The 15,806-nt window shown below is 45.5% G+C and overlaps 1 protein-coding gene across 1 annotated transcript in view; it reads right to left on the minus strand.

Moving 5' to 3' along the window:
• Nucleotides 1-15,806, minus strand: part of DHX9 (DExH-box helicase 9) — a 1,660,482-nt gene that overhangs the window by 704,640 nt on the left and 940,036 nt on the right. Inside the window, exon 16 of the mRNA XM_044086769.1 lies at nt 6,151-6,245. Within this exon, the coding sequence (XP_043942704.1) occupies nt 6,151-6,245 (95 nt within the window). The remainder of the gene's footprint in view (nt 1-6,150; nt 6,246-15,806) is intronic.

Genomic DNA, 15,806 nt, shown 5'->3' on the forward strand with positions numbered 1-15,806 from the left:
ACAAATCGTTCGAGCGTCGAACAAGATACAAAACCAACAGAGAGAAACATCGTGGTCTGGGCTTAAACAGGTGACGCAGTAAGAATGAAAATCTCTGTGAGGTATTTGCTTTCCACAGACAAGACAACTGTTAACTTTTTCTGACATCGGTTAGAGCAAGAAAAAAGCATCCCCAACTGGGTACTTAGCGTTAGAAGACTTCAGGTTTGAAACTCGAATGGAAATATCAGGTAGCGGCCGACCAGCACTTGATAGCAGCTTCTGCTTCAGGCTCCTGTGTGTTAAGAAAATCTGATGTAATGGCGTCGGCTGCATGTTTTATATCCCTGACGACCTAATGTCATGGAAGAGGCGACCGCATAAGACGCAGAAATCCCAAAACTCTGGTATTCGGGCCAACTGAAGGCTACCTGCAGGCAGATAACCCAAGTGTGATGACTGCAACAGTGAAACACAAAGAACATCTGCAGCTAAACAAGAGTGACAGAATATGCATCTAACTAACAGGATGAGTTACACAGAGAGGGACAAATTGTTGAAGAAACTTAAGAAGTTGGGTAAAATCTTACCATAACCATAGATGTCCTTCCCTTCCATGCTGCAGTATTCTAGGTGTGGGATTTCCTGCCCTCAGGCAACTTGTATGTCGGCTACTATAGAAAAGCTTCAGTTTGGCTGTTGCAGTATGAGTGGGACGTCATACGTAAGGCCATAAACCAGGGGCCTTAAATCTGACTTCCGCACGCACAATCCTCAGAACTTGAAGGCCAGCAGGCAGAGAATAAGGCCCAGCAGGAGGAATGCCAGTTGTTTACAGGTATATGACATTGAGTCCTACTGAAATGTAGGTAATGCAGGTAAGGAATAAGACTTGGGAGGTGGGAAGGAAGGAATACTGCAACATGGAAGAGAAGGACATCTATGGTTACGGTAACATTTTACAAAACTATTCTATGTCCTTCTGTTCCTATGTTGCAGTATTCTAGGTGTGGGAGCGTACAACAGTTTAAGAGGATGAGAGGGTGGTGGTAGATGAAAAGGGTTCTACAAAATCCAGCAGGTTTGCCCTGGCGAATCCTGTCCTAGCTCTGGAAATTTGGTCCAACTTGTAATGCTTGGTGAAAGTGTGGATAGTGGCCAAAGTGGCTGCTTCCAAAATGGATGCTGTGTCTAGGTCTTTCAGGAAGGCCCGTGAGGTGGCCACAGCTCTAGTGGAACTGGCTTCGATTCCCCTTGGGGTGTCTTTCCATGGTGGGAGTAGCAGAAAAACAGCTTTCCTGATCCAGCATGCAATACTTTGCTTGAAGACTGCCAAGCCCAGGGCTCTGGGGGTGGAAGTAGACAGCTGGTCAGACTTTGATGGCCTTGGTCTTGTCCAGGTAAAATCTAAGTTGTCTATGCACGTCCAGGGAGAGCAGCTGCCTCTCCCCTTCGTTAGTGGGCGAGGGGGAAAAAGGTGGGCAGATGAAAGGACTGGTTAAGAGAGGTCACTGACCACCTTAGACATAAAGGAGGAATTGGTTCGCAGGGACACCCTATCTTTGTGGAAGATGGTGTATGTGTGTGTGTGTGTGTGTGTGGGGGGGGGGGGGCATTAAAGCCTGCAATTCTGACACTTCTGGCTGAAGTGATAGCTACCAGGAGGACAGTCTTCCATGTAAGGAGGCCCGACAGGTTCAAAGGGATGTTGGGTTAATTTCTTGAAGATGTAGTTAAGGTACCAAGGTGGGGGGATAGCTTCCCTCGGTTGTCTCATGTGCAAGACCCCTTAGAGCTTTACATCGAGCCTGGCCAGCAAGGGGGTTTCCAGGGGCAGGCAGGCTGATATGGCCGAGAGGTGTACTTTTACAGGAGAATAAGAAAGGCCACTTTTTATCAACTGACACAAGTAGTTTAGACCCAGGGGAACTGGAGCTAGGGTCCATTACCTTTTGCAGACACCATTTTGCAAATATTTCCCACTTAGCCAGGTAAGATTTTCTGGTGGTAAGTTTCCTTGCCTCCCTTAGGAATGAAAGCACATCCTCTTTGTAGGGGTGTCTGAAAGGGATCAAAAGTTTATCACCCACAGAGACAGAGAACATCTTTAAGTGAGGTTGTAGGAAAGTTCCTTTGTCTTGTGTCAGTAGGTCCACCTTGTATAACTTGAAGTGATTGCCCTTGGCTAGTTTGTGAAGGTGGAACCAGTGCTGCCTTGGCCAGTAAGGAGTCACTTGGTTTATCCTTCTGAATTTTCAGGAGGATTTTCTGAATCAGTGGAAATGGGGGGGAAGGCATAAAGGAACTTCCCCTCTCAAGAGATGCTGAAAGCGTCCACACTCCATGCTAGAGGGAAGTGGGGTTTTGAGCAGAAGTTTTGCAGTTGCCTGTTCTGGGGGGAGGCAAACTAGTCTATTTGTGGAGCACCCCACCGGTGGACTACCACCCTGTTCAGCATCCATTCGTGCTGAGGAGAGGAGGTCCTGCTCAAGAGATCTGCTTGGTGGTTGTCCTGTGAGCGAATGAAGACAGCCTCTCGTCTCAACTTAGTCATGCAGGCGAAGTCCCATATCAGCAAGGATAGACTGCACAGCTGATAAGCCTTTGTTCCTCAATGCTTGTTGAGATAACACATCACCGTGGTGTTGTCAGTGTCAATCTGGAGCACCCCTGGAACCAGAAGGGGGTCTTTAGGGTTAAGAAAACTGCTGTCATTTCCCGGATGTTGATGTATTTGGCCTGAAGAAAGGGATGCCATTTTTCCCTGAATCCTGCAAGAGGCCAGAGTTGCTCCCCAACCTGAATCTGAGGTATCTGTATATATAACTTGGGTTGGGGTGGGAGGTTGTAGTGTGAGTCCTGGGTTCAACTGCACTTGCTGGATCCACCAGCTGATTTCTGTTTTCAGACGGGGAATGGCCTGCTCTAGGGGATGTAGGTGTTGGGGCCAGATGTTCTTCAGGAACCAGTGCAGCTTGCTCATGTGCATTCTTGCCAGTGGTACAGCATGGGGATGGTTGCTGCCATTTAATTCAGGCAACAAAGAAATTTCCTTGCCATCACCTTTTGGGATAGTAGAGCATCCTGGAAGTGGGAAGTTAAGGACAGAACCTTGCCCTGTGGGAGAAAGGCCTTCATTGCGTCTGTTCCGATTCTGCAGCCGAGGAAGATCTTCTCCTGGCTTGGGATTAGAGGGGATGTGAGGAGGTTGATGGCGAATCCTAGGTTCTACAGAAGGGACATGGTGAAATATAGATGCTTCGATAGAGCATCCCTGGACTCTGCAAGAATCAGGGTGTTGTCCAGATCAGGGCAAATCTGGATCACCTGAGTTTTGCAGAAGGCACTGGCTGAGGCTAGGCACTTTGTAAAGATCCGAGGGGCTGTGGATAAACCAAAGGGAAAAGCAGCAAATTGGAAATGAGAGGAAGGGCCCAGAGAAACGTAGAAATTGTCTATGGGAATTCCTGATGGGTATGTGCAGGTAGGCTTCCTTTAGGTCCAGGGTGGCCATAAAAGCCTTGACTGGAGGCAGCTGGGTGGGGAGAGAGCATTTTGAAGGAGGGTATCTAAAGATGTAGGTTTAGAAAGGACATGGGTCACCAGGGGCCATCTTTTTTGGGGACCAGAAGAGACGGGTGTAAAACCCCTTTCCTTCCTGTCCTGGAGGTACAGGTTCTAGGATACCTAGCTTTAAAATGTCTGCCAGAATTTGTGGCATGCGATGGGCCTGTTTTTTGGGGAGGAGAGGGATGCCTCTTCTGGGTGGCTTCTCTTTCCATGATATGAAGTACCCTTTTTGGACAATGTTTAAGACCCACTAGTCTGGAGAGATGGACTGCCAAAGGAGGATACAGTGGGAAAGGTGGGCTGAGAGGGGGAGGAGGGCGAGGCAGTCACGCATTACAGGGGCCTCTCCTCTGTCCTGAAAGGGCTGTTTGGGTTGCTGTGGCAGAGCAAAGGATGTGGAGTTGGTAGGTCTTCTAGCTCCTCTCCTGGACATGGAAGAGGAGGGCTGTGGTGCAAGTCTCACAAACGTGGCCTTAGCAGGGTAGTTCCTACAATACTTGGGGATGGACGACACCACCAGGTGCTTGATGTCCTGGAGTTTTGCATTTCTCTTGTATATTTTTAAAGAGGTCAGCAGATTGTTTTCCAAAAACTACACTGGGGTCCAGAGGGGCGTCCAGGATTTTAGTTCTGGAGTCTTAGCCATGAGTACCTCCCTCAGCCGAAGCAGACACTGCAGACCTGGCAGATGCTTCTGCAGCACCGTAGATGCATCAGATGGAATTGTCTGGCTACCTTTTGGGCCAAGGAAAGTTTGGCTGAGGTGTCCATCTTACTGGGACTGTCAGGCAAAGATGCCAGCATGGACGAGGCTTGAGAGACCAAGTCTAATGCATACGTAGTCATGTGGGGTCTGATCATTTATGGCTCTGAAAGCCAAAGTAGAAAGTGTATACCTTCTTCCCCATCCTATCGATGTACTTACTCTCTTTGTCAGTGGGTAGTAGGGAGGCAGAGGACAGCAGCCTAGATTGCTTACCTGCCGTGGTGGCAATAAAAGCTGGGTTGGCTAAGGGTGGCTTAACTAGGAATTTGTGGTCCTCTGGTACTTTACAGAAGTGGTCAGGATGCTTAGGGGCCGAAGACTGGGAGTCAGAGGCGTTAGAGGCCGCATTAAAGGCATCCAAGCAAGCAGGCAGAACAGCGGGAACTGCTGAAGTGGAGGGTGATTCCACTTGCAGCAGTTCAAAGTACCTTTTTTGGGTGTTAGTCATTTGGGAAGTATCCCATTTAAAGTAATCCATCTTGGTGATGGTCTCGCTAAAAGTAATGTCCTCAGAGGGAGAGTCCCCCTCCACAGATTCCTCATCTGGAGAGTAATATTCCTGGGGGGAGGCAATCTGTGAAACATAAGAAATGAACTCTTCTGATGGCAAAGAAGAGTCACGTTCTTCCCTGACTCGTGGGGTCATGGATGTTAGGGAAGAAGCAGAGAGAGAGGCCTAGGGCTCAGAAGAGGCATGGTGGAGGTGGCTGAGGCTGAAGGCCTGAGGGCCATAAAGGCCTGGATGACAGAAGTGAAGGCCTGCCAATCCAGTATGACTTCTGAAGTGGAGGTTGTACTTAATTTTCTGCTTCTTTTTGGCCAGAGAGGAAGTAGAGAGTGGCCTGGTCTCGATTCTGGAGATTAGTACATCTGAGGTCTGGATCCCTGTCAGAGGTACCACAGAAAATGGTTCTCCCTCGACATTGATGGGAGTCGATGTCTGAAAGAGCTCCGAGGATGTGCCGGTCGTTGGCTGCGACACGACCTCCTTGAGGGACATTGCTGCAATCGACTGATCCTCTGAGCGGGACACAACTCCTAGATCAGCAGTTGGCAGTGTGTTCGGAACGGCAGGCAAAGAAGGCCCAGGAACCTTGGCCTTCTTGCACGAAGGTTCGGATGCGGCCTCCGATGCAGGATCCATCCTAAGGGCTAACCGCTTAAGGCACTAGTTCTCCAGGTAGAGATTTAACGCAGCTAGACGGCTGTGCAAGGTCTTAGGCACAAACTAGTGACAAACAGCACAGGTGGAGTGACCGTGTTCCCAGCCTAGGCAAAAAAAACACACCAGTCATGGGTGTCCTTATGGGGTATCTGGCGCCCGCATTGGCACTTTCCTTTTTCCCTTGACATCAGCTAAAAGCTAAAACAACCAAGCATTAGCTAGAACAATAGTCAAAAATAAGAAAATTAGAAAGCCAATGGGCTACTTATCTTTAAGGTGTGACAGCTGTGAAGAGGTGATTGTACAATGCGAATGTCTGCGGCTGAAAAGTTCCGAGGATTGGGCATGCAGACGTCACGTTTAACGCCCCTGGTTTATAGCCCTACGTGTGACGTCCCACGCACACTGCAACAACCAAACTGAAGCTTTTGTATAGAAGCAGACATACTAGTCGCCCGAGGACAGGAAATACCACACTTAGAATACTGTAACATAGGAATGGAAGGACATCAACTGTGACAAAAAGACATCTAGGAGACAAATATTCAGGATACCAGGACCAGCTAAGAAAAAATGCCTAACAGCCACTTTACCATGGCAGTCCTCATACCGCCAACCATGACCAGTATTGCAACATAACCAAGCAATAAAGAAATTAAACTCTCATCACCTTAGTAACACCGGGTGGCACATTATCAAACACTCTACGCTGTTCTTCACGGGGAATCTGAGAATGCAGAGGAAGGATCCTATAGCTCATGCCTCCTGCAAAAGAAAAAAATATTCAGGATGTATGCGCTCAGTTAGAAATTAATACTTGCATACACTTTATTTTAATGTGGCAAATACCTTCAGTGGAAGAGGTCTCGCTAAAGGGTAGCTTATGAAATACAAACTTAAAGGACACAAATAAAAGCTCAAAAGTATGCAACTGAAGGCATGAAAGATTCAAGAAGGGATCAATACTTAAAACACAGACCATTCAAGCTTTGAAAAGCTACATGCCATTTTTTTTTTAAACTGCAGTAATTTTTTTTTTTTTTTTTTTAATTCAATGGGCAAGCTGAGGTTTTTTTATATACATATCTATATATCCATATATATATATCCATATATCTACATCTACTTTCATTCACTGAAAACATGTTTCACTAAATTACAATTCACCCACACAAAATCATTGAAAGCTAAAATTACTGAAAACTCATTTCACTGAATGTAAGTACTGGCAGTGTGTTTAGCACTGCAAGGCAAGTAAAACGTCCTGGAATTAGTATATATAGTTAGGTGGGGAGTGTGGGGGGACCCCTCCCCACCTAGTTCATTTTATATTGTTACTTTTCAGTGAAATGAGATTTATAAATATAAAACTAAACTAGGTGGGGGCTGCACCCCCCCCCCACAGCCCCCAACTATATATACTAACTTTAGCATCGTACTACAGTGGGAAAAAGGGCATATACGTATTACTAGCCTTACAATACTCTACACACTGTCAGTACTTACATTCAGTGAAATGAGTTTCCAGTAAACTGAGCTTTCAGCGATTTGGTGCAAGCAAGCTGAAATTCAGTGAAATGTGTTCTCAGTGAATGAAAGTAGACCCATATATGGAAACTATATATATATATATATATATATATATATATATATATATATATATATTAAAATGTTTTATTTATTTATATAAAAATGTAAAAAAAAAAAAAATTAAAATGTTTTATTTATTTATATACATATATACATATACATATATATATATATATATATATATATATACACATATACATATATATATATATATATATATATATATATATATACACATATATACATATATGTATATATCTATATACACACACACATTACATGGTTTATAGGTGTGTTCTAGGCTAATGGCCCTGGAGTCTTTGCAAGTCTAGCCGATGGAATCGTGGCACCTGACCTTGGTTCCCAGTGCCTCTGTCGAGTAGAGCCACTGGAGTGATCCCCAGGGTGAATTTTCTATTTCCCATCCACTCAAGATTTCTCTTGAAGGAGGCCAGTGAGGCGCTCCACTTGACATGTATGGGAAGCCTATTCCATAGCATGGGCAGTCTCTGGGTTATGAACCTGTCCCTCCAACTTGTTCTGTTGATTGTGGTAATAAGGTTTAGGTCTCTGGAGCATGTATAGTGCGGAGGGATTGGGATTTCTTTAGATGTAGCATTTCTAACAGAGCTGGGTCAGACATGGCTTTGTAAGTCAAGCAGAGATCGCCTCTAAGTAGGCAATATGAGACAAAGAATGGTTGGAGTTTCAGTCGGTTCATACAGGACAAGTGTTTAAGGCCTAGGATCCTCTGTGAGGTACGTTTGCAGCCTCTCCAGTTGCTGTTAAGTGTCTAGAGAGGTAAATGGCAAATGGGGCATTGTACTCGATTGACTGGCCTAATGAGGGAATAGTAGAGGGAGACAATTACCTCTTTCTTCCAGGATGCAAAACCCTTAGTAATGAGATGTGTCACACAGAACTTTCTGACCACAGTGGCAATGTGTTGGTCAAAAGAGGTTGCTGTCAACCTGTGTTCCCAAATCTCTTATGACGTCTACTGTATTCAGTGGACTACCATTGACATGGTAATTCATGGGAACCGGGTTTTTCCCAAAGGGGATGACATTTTTTTGGCATTGAGCTTAAGGCCATAGTTCTGATACCAGTCATTGGTCTCAGTGAGGCCTTTCTGTAGGATGTCAACATCACTTGGGGAATTATGGCTCCCAACTTGCAATCGTCTGTGACCTTTGCTAGCCAGAGTCCTTTAGAGAAGTAGATAAACAAGTACCCAGAACCGAACCCTGTGGGACTCGCTTGTGACTGGTCGGCTGTCTGACTTGGAATAGGCTACTTTCACACTGTGGGTTCTGTGAGCCAGTTTGCAACCCAATTAGTGATATAGGAGTTGATGCCTAGCTTAGAGAGTTTTTCTATGATTCCTGAGTGGAGAATGGTAAGGCCTTGGCCAGATCAAGGTAGGCTGTACGAACCACCTTGCCTTCATCCACAGCTCTGGTACCAGACTCAAAAAAATTGACAAGGTTGAGCAGGCATGATATACATTTCTCAAAGCCAAACTGTGTGGGATCCAGAGTTTGGAGATTCCCTATATCCTTGTTTATTAGGTCCATGATTATGCGTTCCATAGCTTTGCATATAAGACTTGTCAGGCTAATGGGCGAGAGTTCCCAGGGTCTGCAGTCACTCCTCCTTTGAGGAGAGGGATTACTGTAGCAGTGCGCCACTTGGTAGGGAAAAAACCTGAGGTAAGGCTGTGACTGAATATGGCACATAGGTGAGGTACCGGTTCACTCTGTAGTTCATGTAGAACACAGCCAGGGATATTGTCAGGTCCCATAGAAGCTGTATTCCTGGCCTTGGACAGTGCTGTTTTAACCTGTGCAGCAGTAATACTGGGTGCCTGGCAATCTACTGCTACTGTGATTGGTCCTTTGGGGGGAGAGGGGCTAATGATGAGGTGGAATCAGTCAAATCCACTTTGCACAAAGTCTGGAAGTCTAATTGTGACCATGTCAAACTCCAAAATTGTCGAAGTGCAAATCTCACCCATATCTCGACCCCTGTTAACGCTTGTTCCTAGATAAAATTTGGGATGTAATTTGACAATATCGGAATTCAGCACTGTGACTTTTCGCAGCAATAGGTTAATGACACGATCAATCGACGGAGTCCGCTTCAATACTATGACAGTAAACCATATAGATTCATGGGTAGGTACTAGGCTATCTGCCCGAAAGCATTTATAAGCCTAGCCGGAATGTGTTGGCTTTCACCGCCCACTTAGATCAGTTCCCTGTGCCTCTGTCCAGCAGAGTCATTGAAGTGCCCCCCTGGGGTAAACTTCGTTTCCCATACACTCATCAAGGTTTCTCTTGAAGAGGGTTAGCAAAGAGCTCTGTCTAATGTAGATTGGAATCTTGTTCCAGAGCATAGGAAGTCTCTGGGACAGGAATCTATCCCACCAGCATGTCCTATTTATTGTTGTGGTGAGGTTTAGATCACTGGAGCGTGTGGCTCGAGGGGATATGGTTTTCTTTAGGTGGAGCATGTCCATCAATTCTGGGTTGGACACGGCCTTGTAGGTCAGGCAGAGATCACCTCTGAGTAGGCGGTAAGCAACAGAGTACAGCTTGAGTTTCTTCAGTCAAGCTGCATAGGGCATCTGCTTGAGGCCAGTGATCCTCCTGGTGAGAAAGTACAGCATTGTACACTTACCATAAATGTAGATGTTCGAGTGTATTCACTGTTGCAGTCATTACATTTGGGTAATCTGCTGGCAGGTTACCCTCAGTCGGCCTGAATAACCAAGTCTTGGGTCCTGCGTTGGTTGCGGTCTCCTCTTCCATGACGTCAGGGGTATAAAACATGCAGCAGAAGCATAAACTTTACCTTCAATTAAAAGCAAATGCACCACAAAGGCTTTAGAGTATAGTGAAGGAAAGAAAAAGGTATACAAAAGGGGGATGGCGGGTGGGTAACCCGGACTGACAGCGAATACACTAACATCTACATTTATGATGTGTACACTACTGTACTATGTTCTTCATGTTTCACTGTTGCAGTAATTACATTTGGGTAGAATCCCAAAGCTATGGATGGGAGGCTGGAACTAAATAGCATTAGGAGCGGCTATAAGGCACTGCAGGACTGCAGTGGCAAAGCCTGTCCTGGATTTAAAGAGAGGCAAATGATAATGCTTTGTGAAGGTATGAACAGATCGCCAAGTAGCAGCTTTTAGAATGTCTTTGGTTGGAACTCCTCTGAGAAAGGCTGCTGAGGTACAGGCAGCTCTGGTGGAATGTGACCCGAATCCCTTGGGTACAAGGCTCCACAGTCATGAGAGCCTGTAGTTCTGAAACCCTTCTTGCTGAAGTGATTGCCAAAAGGAAAGCGGTTTTCCAAGATAGGACCTTTATATCCGCAGTAGCTGCTGGTTCAAAAGGAGGCAGGGTGAGTTTTTCCAGCACAAAATTGAGGTCCCATGCAGGAGTTGGTGATCTTCTGGGAGGCCTTAAATTTTTGGCCCCTCTAAGATACTGTTTTAGCAAGGGATGAGAGAATATGGGAGGCTCCGTGTTGTAATGAGCCGAGATGGAAGAGGCATGGATTTTTATTGAAGAGAAGGATAGACCCTTGTCAAGCATCTCAGTCAAGTATTGTAAAATCTGAGGGATATTTGGTTTTGCTGTGTCCATTCCTTGTGCTTGGCTCCAAGCACAGAATTTCTTCCATTTATCAGCATAAGATTTTCTAGTACTAGGCCTTCTGGCTTCTAAAATGACATCCGTAACAGATTTACTGAGAGGTGGTGTTTGAATAATTACATGATCAGCCATGCTGCCAGGTTCAGAGTTTGGAGCAGTGTGTGCAGAATTTGATTGTTCTGCTGAGACAGCAGATTAGGTATTTGAGGCAAATACCAAGGAGGGAGTTGAGACATATTCCTTAGAACTGAGTACCAGTGCTGGCGAGGCCAGTCCGGAGCAATTAGGATCACTTTTGTTTTTTCCTGTCGGACCTTTAGTAAGACCTTGGGGAGAAGAGGCAGAGGAGGAAAGGCGTAGACTGACTGGTATTTCCAACTGAAGGATAGGGCATCCAGTTTCCATGCTTGTCTGTGATAAGTCCTTGTACAGAATTTGTCCAGTTGATAATTTTGGGGAGAGGCAAATAGATCTATGTCTGGGCTCCCCCATTTTTGTATTACCATGCTGAAGACTTGTGGATCCAGTTTCCACTCGTGAGAGTCCATAAGATTTGTGCTTAGGTCGTCTGCCAGAGTATTGTTCTTTCCTGGCAGGAATTGTGCTTGCAGGTGTACTTGATAAGTCAATGTTGTGTCCCACAAAGTCATGGCTTGTCTGCATAGGGGGTAGGAATGTGTGCCTCCCTGTTTGTTTATGTACCACATGACTAGTATTGTCCATCCTTAGTAGTTGTCCTGGATGGAGTAGATCCTTGAAAGCTGTCGGGGCATTCTGAACAACTAGCATCTCTTTTTGATTGATATGTAGATGCATTTGGCTTGTGGACCATGTGCCCTGAATACATTTTCCTGCCATGTGTGCTCCCCAGGCATAATCTGATGCATCTGTTGTTGACTGCCTGGCTGTGGGTACAGTGAATGGCTGTCCCTTGTTGAGGTGACACGCATGTGCCCACCATCGAAACTCCTGTTGCAGGCAAGGAATGAGGGTAACTAATGCTTCCAGGCTTTGACAATGTTGAGTCCAGACACTTTTTAGGTACCACTGAAGTTTCCTCATATGCAGTCTGGCATATAGAATTAGCAGACTGCAGGATGCCATGAAGCCCAAAGCCTGCAGAATTTTTCTTGCAGATAACTGGGTCTTTGTTGCCAACATTTTGAAGTAAGAAGTTAGTTGCCTTTGTTTGTCTGGCGTGAGATAAGCCATCTGGGCAATTGTATTTAGGCTTGCACCCAGAAATATCTCTTGAGAGGGTACTAGTTTTGATTTCTTTTCATTTACTGCGTACCCCAGGCAAATTAATAATCTTTTTACGAATGCCAGATGCTTTAGTAGAGTGTCCTTGTTCTCTGCTTGTATAAGTCAGTTGTCCAAGTAAGGACATATTTGAATTCTTCTGTCTGCAAAATGCAATTTCTGGTGACAGGCATTTTGTGAAGACCCTGGGCGCAGTAGATAAGCCAAAGGGCAGTGCAGAGAATTGGTAGTGCATTGAGCCCGCTATGAATCTGAGGTATCTTCTGCAAGATTGTCTGATGGGGATATGCAGGTATGTCTCTTAGGTCCAAAGTTACAAGCCAAGCCTTCTTGCCTAGCATGGGCAGAAGCTGCTGCAAAGTTAACATTTTGAATTTTGGAACGTCCAGAAATGTGTTTAGAAAAGACAGGTCCAGTATTGGTCTCCAGGCTTTGTCCTTTCTGGGTACCAAGAAAAGTCTTGAGTAAAATCCTTGTCCCTGCTCTTACTGTAGTACTTCCTGAAAGGCCCTCATGTTCATAAGGGACTAAAAGTACAGTTTTGTACCTACCATAAATGTAGATGTCCGATAGATATGCAACTGCAGTCATAACATATGGGCTGTCCTGCCTCAGGCAGCACTCGGTCGGCCGGATTCCAAAGTCTGGGTCTGACGTCGGCTGATGTCGCAGAGCGGCTGGAGTATATAAGCATCAGCCGACGCCATCTTCTTCAGTGTTTCTTGCCCCAGATGCCAGGTGCCCTCCAAGGAAGGCTGTAATCAAATTGGGAGACAAAAACAGGTTTCCAGACAAATAAATAAGCAATAAACAGATACACCATAACAGATATACCCAGCTAAGAATACAGGGAGAGGAGTGGACCCAAGGCATAGAGAGGAAGGAGGGAGGGAAAACCCGACTGCAGTTGCATATCTATCGGACATCTACATTTATGGTAGGTACAAAACTGTACTATGTCCTTCAAGAATGCAACTGCAGTCATAAAATATGGGTTGAATACCATAGCTTAGCTGGGAGAGGTGGAATGCTCTAAGAAAGGGATGGTGTGGCTATCAATCCCTGCAGGACTGCCGAAGCAAAGCCTGCTCTGGATCTGGAATATAAGGGGAGGTTGTAGTGTTTGGAAAATGTATGCACGGAGCTCCATGTAGCAGCTTCTGGAATGTCTTTTGTAGGCACCCCTCTCAAGAATGCTGTAGAGGTGGCTGTAGCTCTGGTGGAGTGTGGTCTGACATTGGCTGGCACACACTTTCCATGGAAGGAATAACAGAATCTGATGCAATGTCCAATCCATTTTGAAATTGTCTGTTTGGAAATTGCTTTCCCTTGTACTCCAGGGGCGTAAGCTACAAAAAGCTGATCAGACTTCCTACTGGTCATGGTTCTGTCCAGGTAGTAGCGAAGTTGTCTGTGAATGTCCAAGGTATGCAAAAGTCTTTCCCCTTTGTTCTCAGGATTGGGAAAGAAAGTAGGCAGGTGAATTGCTTGATTTAAAGAAACTCTAGATACCACTTTTGGCAGAAAGGTAGGGTTGGTTCATAAGGAGACCCTGTCTCTGTGAAAGGTTATGAACGGTGGTACTGCCATTAGGGCCTGTAATTCCAAAACCCTTCTTGCTGAGGTAATAGCCAACAGGAAAGCTGTCTTCCAGGAAAGAAATTGTAAGCCCACAGAAGCTGCTGGCTCAAAGGGAGGTAGAGTCAATTTTTCTAGAACAAAGTTGAGGTCCAAAGCTGGTACTGGTGCCTTTCTTGGGGGCTTTATATTCTTGATTCCTCTAAGAAATTGCCTTAACAAAGGATGTGAAAACACAGGTGGATCAGTGTTGTATCTAGCAGAGATAGCTGAAGCATGTATTTTTATGGAAGAGTATGAGAGTCCATTATGTAGCATATCTGCCAAATATTCCAGGATGAGTGGAATGCTCAAAAGTGATGCATCATGACCTTTGCTGGTATTCCAAATGCTGAATCTCTTCCATTTGGCTGAGTAAACCTTTCAGGTGGATGGTCTGCGGGCTTCTGTTAGTATCCTCTGAACTTCCTTGGAGAGAGGTAGATTGAGGTTCTTTATGGAATCTCCCAAGCTGTTAGCTGTAGCGTCTGGATGTTGGGATGAACTGTCCTGAAGTTGTGTTGAGTCAGAAGTTGGGGCCTTTGGGGGAGGGCCCACTTTTTGTTGTGACATACGCTCCGTAGTAGTGCGTACCAGTGTTGTCTTAGCCAGTCTGGAGCTATTAGGATCCCCTTGGGCTGCTCTGCTTTGATCTTTAGTAATACTGTGGTCATCAGTGGCAGAGGTGGAAATGCATAGATTTTTAGGGAGTTCCAGTTGAATGATAAGAGCATCTATCTTCCATGCTTGTGGATGATATGTCCTTGAGAAGAACTTTTGTAGGTGATGATTGAGGTGGGAGGCAAATAGGTCTAAGTCTGGCCTGCCTCATGTCGAGATGAGTCGTACAAAGATTTCTGGATGTAGCCTCCATTCGTGGGGATCTAGGAAATTCCTGCTTAGACTGTCCGCCAGAACATTCTCCTTGCCTGGAACAAACTGGGATTGTAACTGTATGTTTAGGCTCAGTGATTTTTCCCAAAGATTCATGGTCAGTCTGCAAAGGGGGTAAGAATGAGTGTCCCCCTGCTTGTTTATGTACCGCATCACATTGGTGTTGTCTGTCTGTATTAGCAGGTGGCCTTGTTGAAGTTGCTGTCCAAAGACCTCAATGGCATGCATTACTGCCAGCATTTCTTTTTGGATGATATGCAGATGTGTTTCCTTTGGAAACCATTGTCCTTGAATACATCTGCCCTCCATGTGCGCCCCCCATCCAAGGTCTGAGGCGTCTGTGGTCATGGTCTGTGTTATCTGAGGTTTTTTGAATGACATACCTGTGTTTGACTGGCTTACTGAGGCCCACCACAGAAGACATGGAATGAGCGGTATGGTTGCCTGTAGATTGTTGCTGTGTTGAGACCATAAGCTTTTTAGGTACCACTGAAGCTTTCTCATGTGTAGTCTTGCCAGTGGAACCAGGAGAATACAGGATGCCATGTAACCCAGGGCCTGTAGGAATCTCCTTGCAGTCATCTGGGTGAGCTTTGCTAAACTTTTGAAGTAATGAGTTAACTTCTTTTGCTTGTCTTCTGTCAGGTAAACCATTTGAGAGACTGTCTAGTTTGGCTCCTAAGAAGGTTATTTGCTAGGATGGCTGAAGTCTTGACTTTTGAAAGTTGACTGTGTATCCCAGAGCCTGAAGCAATTGTATGACATAATTCAAGTTTTTTGTCAAAATTAGTTCGTCGTCCGCTTGTATGAGGCAGTCGTCCAGGTACGGGTAGATTTGAATCCCCTGGAGCCTGCAATGAGCAATTACTGAAGCCAGGCATTTCGTGAATACTCTGGGCGCAGTAGATAAGCCAAATGGCAATGCTGAGAATTGATAATGCTCTGGCCCTGCAAGAAATCTGAGGCATCTTCTGCAGCTGTGTCTGATGAGGACATGCAGGTATGCCTCCTTGAGGTCCAGAGTAATCAGCCAAGACCCCTTGCCCAGCATGGGAAGGAGTTGATGTAGAGTCAGCATTTTGAACTTTGGTACTATGAGAAAAGTGTTTAAAGCGGACAAGTCCAGTATTGGTCTCCATTGAGTTTCTTTTCTTGGAACAAGGAACAGTCTTGAGTAAAACCCCTGGCCTTGTTCTTGCTGTGGAACTTTTTCTATTGCTTTGATCTGAGCAAGCAGAGAAATTTGATTGATAGCCTCTGCCCTCCGATTTTGTGGAAGGTTTGGCATGCC

The sequence above is a fragment of the Protopterus annectens genome, chromosome 10.part0 (genome assembly GCF_019279795.1).
Source record: "Protopterus annectens isolate FY-2018-M chromosome 10.part0, PAN1.0, whole genome shotgun sequence".
Lineage (NCBI taxonomy): Eukaryota > Metazoa > Chordata > Ceratodontiformes > Protopteridae > Protopterus > Protopterus annectens.